This window comes from Scardinius erythrophthalmus (genome assembly GCF_964197995.2).
Source record: "Scardinius erythrophthalmus genome assembly, chromosome: 17".
Classification (NCBI taxonomy): domain Eukaryota; kingdom Metazoa; phylum Chordata; class Actinopteri; order Cypriniformes; family Leuciscidae; genus Scardinius; species Scardinius erythrophthalmus.
The window spans coordinates 15853949-15863662 of record NC_138237.1 but is presented as its reverse complement, the minus strand read 5'-3'; the positions used below and the strand labels follow the sequence as shown (position 1 = coordinate 15863662).

The following is a 9714-nucleotide window of genomic DNA, read 5'->3' as shown; positions in this document are numbered from 1 at the left end:
ACTTTTTTTGTCATCACTTACTTGTTCCAAACCTGTATGAGTTACCAACATTCTTCAAAATATCTTATTTTGTGTTCAACAGAAGAAAGGTTCACATGTAGGTTTGGAACAACTTGAGGGTGAGTAAATGATGACAATTTTTTCATTTTTTGGGCGAACTATCCCTTTAAGGAGACACCAAGACACAATATTTGCTTAAATGTTTCTTCTTGAGAAGACGGAACCACCCTTATTGACTTTAGAAAGGAACAGAAAACAACTTGTAATTAGCAGCACGTCACATTTTCACAAAAGTTTATAACAACATTTGTCCCTTTTAAGTTTAAGGGGTTGCACGAACATGGATGCAGAGGGGACACACTCCATTCACCAAAACACACACAGATTGTGCGATTTGAAAGGCAAACACAGAAACTTTCCATTGTATTTTTATAACTTCAGAGTCATTCTCGTGATAACCACGGGATAGGGAGCAAGCAAAAGAGAGAATACTTGGCAAAGACTGATGTATGGAGACATCAGATGAAGGTAATATACTGTACTTACTGAGTTTAGATGAAGGCCACAGCAATGTTTAAAAGGATTTGCTCATAGACTGTCCTGGTCAGTAATGCGTTTTTGCACATTGCCCATCTTTCTAAAATGCTTTTAAATATATAATTTTATTGTAGTCCTTTTTGTGTTTCGGACTAATGCACTTGATATGGTTTGGAGGTTAGCATGTACTGCTATTTGACGCACAACGTCAGGCCATATTTGAAGTGCTTTTTGGACCGTTTCTATTCATCACTAAATGCAATACCAAACATTAAAATCTGAGATTAAATATTTTGCTCAAAATCCAGCACTTTGATTTTAAAATGGAAATAGCAATGGAAGTAGGCTAATTCTTTAAATATAACATCTTTTTGTCCTCTACATCACAGTATGGAAAGATGCTTTTATTCTGACAGCCAATTAGCAAACTCACTGACATGTGAGTGACATCTTTATATATGTCATTCCTTTTCATCTGGATATTAGATCTATTTCATAATGTGTACGTGGCATGTTAATGTGAAAGTTTTCTCTGTTTTTTTTAATCCTAGTTTTTATTGGGGACACATTGGGGATTGGCTGTTTCCCTTTTGAGATAGAAATCTGTATGCTGTTGTAGTCATATGAATTTGAAATCAAACTCATACTTTTACTTTGAGAACTTTTGGAGCAGTTTCTTCCCCTTAGAGAGCAGACCTTTTTTCTTTTTAGACGCCAGGTCTCGTGGACCCCTGGCTGGGCTCAGCGGCCTGACTGGGCCAACAGGAAGCAAAGGACGCACAGTGGGAGAGGCAGGTCTTCCAGCGGCCGGAGCTGGCACTGTACTTTCCACAGGCACCTAATGAAACATCCATGGGGAAGGGAAAATTGTGGGATATTACACAGCAAGTCTATCTTTTGCCTTATCATCTGCCTTCTTCTCAGTAGCAGAGCAGCACAGTTTTAAAACAAATGATTTGAAATGTACCAAGAAAGTAAGAGCAAAAATTATATTACTACTCACAGATTGGAACTCTAGAGAAAAGGCAGATAATATGGCTGGTTCCTGAATTAACTCAACTGTGTTATTAATTTTTTTTTCTTGGCTGCTATAAGAAAGATAAGAAATAGTCCTTAATTTAATTTCTGTTTGAAATGTTATTAAAAAACCTCTAAAAGTCAAGGGATCTTATATTCTATTAAAGCATCAAAATAGACACACAGCACGGAAACCAACTGCAGATACCATACAAGTCTAATGCACTGGCATATTAAGCAGAAAAGTCTGTGTTTTTGAAGATAGAAAAAGAAAATAAATTTGAAAAATAAATAATCTTAATAAATGAACATTATTACGCAGATAAACCTGAAACAAACCTTATCTTTATATGAAAACATAAATAAATCAACTTGCTCATATGCTACATATAAAAGCAATATGATAGAAAACTCCAAATAGATAATTTAGCCGTAGAAAGTCCATAAAAAATCTGCATAAAATCCCTTGCATGAGACTGATCACTGGTATCGCCAGTTGCTTAACTTACCTAGCAAGACCAAAGTCTGCTAGGGTAGGAAATGAACAATATTCCTCAGCTTTTTTCTTTTTTGGCAAAGCCGGTGGGGAAAAACGGAAATTAGAAAGCAGCGACATCATAAAAAAAATCCAAAACATCAATTATGAGGAGAAAAAAAAAAAACACCACCACGTACACATAAATGAATAGAAATGTCCACTAGCAAAAAATACATATTTGTCTCAGTTTTTTATTTATTCTGATTTATTGTAATTACATCATGACTGTTATCATTTTAGTCTCTCTGGAAGAGATGAGAATGAGTAATATTTATATGTTCTGCTAGTTCATATGATCTGAAAAATATAGTTTTTTTGACAATGTGCAATATACAAAAAGAAACAAAGCCTCTTCAAAGAAATACAACATTTGGGGTAATGTAGTTTACTTTTATATAAAAGCTACAGGTCTGTTCTGAAAAAAAAAAAAAAAAAAAAAAACAGGCATGCGTCAACTACGTGAGTTTCCAAATCAGTCTTTTAACAGGGTCACAAATCATGAGCCATGGACCCTATGGACTTCACAAAGCACTTTGACTAATGCAAACAGCTTCACTTAAGTAGGGTTTTGTGTTTCAGTGCAAAGATGCTTTATGCTTTATTCAAAGTCCGGTGCAGGAACAGAATTTGGCCTTTTTCCACAAGTCCTCTGGCGGCTCTACGAACATTTGCTCTCTTAAAAGAGTCACGTTCGTACCTGTCTCTCTATGTTCTCAAAAACAAAAAGGCTCTGTTTGCAGTGGGCTTTGCTTCTCCCTTTCCTAGAGCAAGAAAGGTTGGACTGGAAACCACCACCACGGTCACATAACGAAAAAACAAACAAGCACAAGAAAACACAGAGACGGCGAGTGGACCGAAACTCAAACGGAGGATGAATGGACACAGGGCCTAGCGCTGAGAACGGCGATGGTGTACCCGTTTGGCCTCTGGGCGCGGAGCCGGTACCGGATTGGGCTCGTCCTGACCGTGCTGGGAGGGAGTGTCCGTCAGATAGACCTCCACGTCATCAGGCACTTCTTCAAGAAAGTTGGATGGAACCAAGCCCCGATGTCCATTCAGCTCACCCTGAGAGTCAGAAAAACGTACAATGCCGCAGGCTCAGAATAAAACAGAGTGAGTGGTCAGCGCAACAATGATACTTACATAATAGAAGCCATCTTCATCTATATCCCCAAAAACAGCAATGATGTCACCAGCACAGAACGTCAGTTCAGCCTGCCACAGAAAGCACATGATCAGCAACTATTCACAAATGCACATTCAGCAGATTGAAAACCTGACTATATATATACAGTATCTCACAAAAGTGAGTACACCTCTCACATTTCAGAAAACATTTTAGTATATCTTCTCAAGGGACAATACTATAGAAATGAAACTTTTTGTATATATTTTAGAGTAGTCAATGTGCTGCTTGTATATAGCAGTATATATTACTGTCCTCTGAAAATAACTCAACATACAGCCATTATTGTCAAAATAGCTAGCAACAAAAGTGAGTACACCCTAAGTGATAATAGCTGTACGTCGTTTAACCATGCAAAGCCACCTATGTCCTATTCATCATGTTCATGTTTTTGTCTGCTTGACAGGACCATACAAATCTGTGTATCTTTTATTAGAGCAGTTACAATTTGTGCTTTGAGTACAATTCTCTCATACTGACCACTGGATGTTCAACATGGCACCTCATGGCAAAGAACTCTCTAAGGATTTGAGAATTAGAATTGTTGCTCTCCACAAAGATGGCCTTAGGCTATAAGAAGATTGGTAACACCCTGAAACTTAGTAACAGTACAGGCCAGGGTCATACAGAGGTTTTCCAAGACGGGTTCCACTTGGAACAGGCCTCACAAGGGTCAATCAAAGAAGTTGAGTCCTTGTGCTGTGCGTCAAAAAATAGACGCATGAGTGCTGCCAGCATTGCTTTAGAGGTTGCAGAAGCAGAAGGTCAGCTTGTCAGTGCTCAGACCATACACTGCACACTGCAACAAGTTGGTTTGCATGGCTGTAGTCCTAGGTTGACCTAGGCTATAAGAAGATTGGTAACACCCTGAAACTTTACAGTACAGGCCAGGGTCATACAGAGGTTTTCCAAGACGGGTTCCACTTGGAACAGTTTGCATGGCCGTCGTCCCAGAAGGAAGCCTCTTCTGAAGCTGGCTCACAAGAAAGCCCGCAAACAGTTTGCTGAAACCAACCTGTCCAAGAGCATGAATTACTGGAACCATGTCCTGTGGTCTGATGAGATTAAGATAAACTTGTTTGGCTCAGATGGTCTCCAGCATGTGTGGCGACGCCCTGGTAAGGAGTACCAAGAAAATTGTGTCTTGCCTACAGTCGAGTATGGTGGTGGTAGCATCATGGTCTGGGGCTGCATGAGCGCTGCTGGTACTGGGAAGCTGCGCTTCATTGAGGGAAACGTGGATTCCAACATGAACTGTGACATTCTGAAGCAGAACACGATGCCCTCCCTTCAGAAACTGTGCCGAACGGCATGATAACGACCCCAAACACACCGCCAAGATGACAACTGCCTTGCAGAGGAAGCTGAAGGTGATGGAGTGGCCAAGTATGTCTCCAGACCTGATCCCTATTGAGCACCTGTGGGGCGTCCTCAAGCGGAAGGTGGAGAAGCACCATGTGTCTAACATCCAGCAGCTCCATGATGTCATTATGGAGGAGTGGAAGAGGATCCTGTGCAGCTCTGGTCGAATTCCATGTCCAGGAGGATTAAGGCAGTGCTCGATAACAATGGTGGACACAGTTTTGACATGGTCACTTAGGGTGTACTCACTTTTGTTGCCTGGTATTTTGACAATAATGGCTGTGTGTTGAGTTATTTTCAGAGGACAGTAAATATATACTGCTATACAAGCAGCACATTGACTACTCTAAAATATATCCAATTTTCATTTCTATAGTATTGTCCCTTGAGAAGATATACTAAAATGTTTGCTGAAATGTGAGGGGTGTACTCACTTTTGTGAGATACTTTATATATATATTGGAGTGTGTGTTTAACACCTCAACATCCACATTTGGGGAGCTCTCTCTGGGGTCGTAGTCGTACAGGGCAACCATTCTTCTTGTGGCCACTGGGTGGCGACCTCTCCTGTTTTGTTCTGACGGGAGAGAGAATCAGTTTCTTTGTGGGATAGGCAGGCTATGTACAAAATAACATTTGACTGGTTAGCATGATCCAGTTACTGGTAGAAAGCTCTGCACTGATGACCATAAAAGTAGCCATGTATTCGATATATTCTAACAAAGTACAAAAAAAACAAACAAAAAAAGTTTGGGGTCAGTAAGGTGTTTTTAAATACATGTATACTTTTAAGGGCCGTTCACATCAAGTACAAGAACTATAACGATGACTATAAAGTTTTAATAATTGTTTTAATTGTAAGAGAATAGGGAAGTCCACACCACAACTATAATGATAACGACACAAGTAAGAATATCATTTGGAATCACTTTCAGAATGATTTTTTCCAGCTAAAGAATGATTGAATTGACATTGCCAAATCAGAATCTATCCTTCTTTAAACAGCTCAAGCATGTAAAGTGGCAAATGACACAACTTGCTCATGATAAACAGTGTTTTTGTGCGTTGGTGGGTAAGCTAATGCAATTATCATTATAGTTATCATCCTTGGTGTGAACAAGCCATTATTTAGCAAGAATGTATTCAGTTTAACAAAAGTGACAAATTCTGTTTCAAATAAATGCTGTTATTTTGAACTTTATATTCATCAAAGAATCCATGAAAAAATGTATCACAGTGTTCACAAAAAATATTAAGCAGCACAACTATTTTAATTTGTAATAATATTTCACAATATTATGTTTTAACTGTATCAAATAAATGCAGCATTGGTGAGAAAAAGAGACTACTTTTAAAAACATTACAAAATCGTACCGACCCAAAACCTTGTAACAATAAGTTTAATTTAAAAAGTTTAATCTTTAATATTTTTGTCATTATAATAAGTTTAGATAACTGTGACAGGAAAAACACCAACCAATTCTGTCCACAGGGGTATTGAGAGGGAGAAATCCTTGATTCATGAGCTGCTCCATAGTCTCATCATCCTCAGCACGGATTTCTGACACCATGTTACAGGGAATAAGTCCAGACCTACCTCGGATCTCCCCACGATAAAAGCCATCATTATCCTTATCGCCAAACACCTTAGACACACAGACAGAGGGATGCTGAAATAATGGAAGGGCCATTTAACATTGATCATTAACTCCATCTGAGCAGTACCTTTATTATCTGACCCTCTTTAAAAGGGAGTTCCTCATCCGCTGCATCAGGGTTAGGGGACATGGAGAGAGGATCATAGTCGAAGAGGGCCACAAAGATTCGAAACGGCTCCTCCTGCTCAGATTCATCATAGTACGGAGGAGAACGCCGGCATCGGTCCCTGTATCCATCTACAATGAGAAAGATAGGTAAAAAAAACAAGTCGTCTAGTAGACAGATTTAAGTGGCACCATATTATCCTTATACATGGATAATTGGAAAGCCGTGTTCTGCAGTGTGATATAAAACATTTTTTTTAATAAACGATTTTTCTAATTATTGTATATTTACTGTTATGCTACTTATATTAATTGAGATAAAATGTATTATTTTTATTAATATTTGAAGGCATGCTCATAAAAAATCATTTGTCACTTTGAAGGTCCATTTGACCAAACTGAAGGGAAAAAAAAAAGTCAGTAAAATTGTGATATATAATCACAATGAATAATTGTAATTGTAAACAAATTATAAAAAGCGGTTGGGCTGCTTAATATTTTTTTTTTGTTGAAACTGATAAAAGATATCAGCATTCTTTGATTATGAATAGTACATTCAAAAGAACAGCATTTACTTATAATTTATAATATAAATCTTTTGTAAGATAAATGTCTTTACTGCTGTGGTGTAAAGTATTTGAGTAAATGTATTTAGTTACTGTACTTAAGTATATCTTTGGCTACTTTGTAGTTTAGATAAAACAACTTTTACTCCCTACTTGACTACATTTTTGAATAAGAATTTGTACTTTTACTCCAATACATTTGTAATGAGCAATGCAATTACTTGTTACATTTTGCATGGCACCTAACATTGTCAGCAGCAGTTTATTACTGCTACAAAAGAAGCGATATCACCATCTACACTACAGGGCATTGAAGATACTGGGCCCTATCTTGCACCCAGCGCAATTGACTTTGTACACTGACGCATGTATCATTCGTATTTTGCACCCGCGCAAAGCGCGCTTTTCCCTCCACAGAAGCACGTCGCTAAACTAGGGAATGAACTTGCGCTCCCTGGGCGGTTCAGCGCAAAAAAGGAGGTGTGTTCCGGCGCAAACGTTCCTTCATGCTATTTTGCAGGTTTAGAAAACAATTGCGCCACTAACCAGGAAAAAATAAGTCAGTGGCGCGTTGCGCATGTTATTCATATGCTATTTTAAGGGCGCATGCTTGGCCATAATCAATTTAGCGTGTGCACAACGCGCATACACTTTGATTCTCTCATCTACACAGAAGCAGCAGTTTTCATTTTTGCAAATCATACATTATTACGATAGATAGATAGATAGATAGATAGATAGATAGATAGATAGATAGATAGATAATTTATTATAAAAGCATACATCTAGCTTACACATTTACCCAAATTATCATACGCCTTTTTAACCGAAGTTAATTTGGGTGTGGGTTTCTCCATCCCCAACGTCCCTGACGAGAGCGTTGCTCTCCTCGGCTGTGAACGCTCCTGGCGCGCGCCTGGCAAATCCGCCGTTATAATAGGAATCCGCTTTAGAACAAGCGCGCATGCTCTTAAAGGGAATGTGAGATGACGCTCTGATTGGTTTATTGGTTTACCTATGAATAATGAAGCTACTTCAGACCAACCCATTTTAGATTTGTGCCTGGCGCAAGAGTCATTTATCCCGCCAGGTAAATAGCAACAGCGCCCAAGACCCGCCCACAAAGTTACTTGCGCTTTGCGCTTTGACACTTGCGTTTCAGATCGTTAAAATAGGGCCCACTATATCTTGTGCGATTTGCCCTTGTTCACCCAAACTTGTCAACAAGGTTACTTTACAATGAATGCAAACGCATGGTAGTCGTGAATTGCAGGTGTTTCATTTATGGTGTGAGGACACGACTCCAGCCGAAACCAGCACGTCCAGTACAAGTAGGCTTTGAATATTTATTTTTACCTAACATTATTTTATTTATTCGTTATATTGAAGAGAACATTTGAAAGGATATTGGTTTACTTACAGTATGCTCCTTCATGAGCACTTGAGCTTAACTGAGACTTTAGTGTTTGTAGATGTTTAAGAGGTTAAGTGGACGTTTAAGTGGCTGTTGTCGACCTTGATTTATTGCAATATTTACAGTAGGTGTTCAGTTTTATTTTGATTTTAGAAAAAGAAACATGATTGCTCTCCTCACAAATCAACTGTTTCTTGTTTTCACTGACATATCTCTTAGGAGTCTGTGATATATTTATAAAATATTACAGATAATATATATATATATATATATATATATATATATATATATATATATATATATATATATATATATATATATATATATATTTTTTTTTTTTTTTTTTTTTTTATAAAAATATATGTCTGTCATCATTTACTCACCCTCAAATTGTTCCAAACCTGTATGAATTTGAATAAGAATATACTACATTTACAAAACAATATACAAAAAATATACAAAACATATTCTGTGTTCAGCGGAAGAAAGAAACTCATTTAGGTTTGGAACAACTTGAGGGTGAGTAAATGATGACAGAATTTTAATTTTTGGGTGAACTATCCCTTTAAGTACTGTTAACATCAGATTCTCTAAGACATTTACTCGAGTCATATTGGAATTGGTGACTTGAAACTTGTAATGGAGTCATTTTCACTGTAAGGTATATGTACTTTTACTCCAGTGTGGTTTTCAGGTACACTTTACACCTGCTTTACTATTAAACAGTTTAATGCATCCTTTTTAAATAAAAGTATTAATTCAAAAAAACATTCTGACTGAATTCATTAATCTCAATAGCAAAATGTGTCACAATCAACCTGAATTCACCCCTATTCACCCAATATATATTATATATATATACATACATATATATACAGTGAGAAAAATAAGTATTTGAACACCCTGCTATTTTGCAAGTTCTCCCACTTGGAAATCATGGAGGGGTCTGAAATTGTGATCGTAGGTGCATGTCCACTGTGAGAGACATAATCTAAAAAAAAAAATCCAGAAATCACAATATATGATTTTTTAACTATTTATTTGTATGATACAGCTGCAAATAAGTATTTGACCCTCAAAGACCTGTTAGTCTGCCTTTAAAATGTCCACCTCCACTCCATTTATTATCCTAAATTAGATGCACCTGTTTGAGGTCGTTAGCTGCATAAAGACACCTGTCCACCCCATACAATCAGTAAGAATCCAACTACTAACATGGCCAAGACCAAAGAGCTGTCCAAAGACACTAGAGACAAAATTGTACATCTCCACAAGGCTGGAAAGGGCTACAGGGAAATTGCCAAGCAGCTTGGTGAAAAAAGGTCCACTGT

At 37.7% G+C, this 9714-nt stretch overlaps 1 protein-coding gene across 1 annotated transcript in view; it reads right to left on the bottom strand.

Annotated features, from left to right (window-relative positions):
• Positions 1-1186: 1186 nt before the first annotated feature.
• rimbp2a (RIMS binding protein 2a) overlaps positions 1187-9714 on the bottom strand; it is a gene marked incomplete at its 3' end in the record, with an annotated part of 34069 nt that continues 25541 nt past the window's right edge. Inside the window, exons 17-22 of the mRNA XM_081390706.1 lie at positions 6366-6535; positions 6118-6286; positions 5120-5217; positions 3236-3307; positions 3008-3157; positions 1187-1375 (exon numbers count right to left, since the gene is read on the bottom strand). Coding sequence (XP_081246832.1) covers positions 1187-1375; positions 3008-3157; positions 3236-3307; positions 5120-5217; positions 6118-6286; positions 6366-6535 — 848 coding nt within the window. The remainder of the gene's footprint in view (positions 1376-3007; positions 3158-3235; positions 3308-5119; positions 5218-6117; positions 6287-6365; positions 6536-9714) is intronic.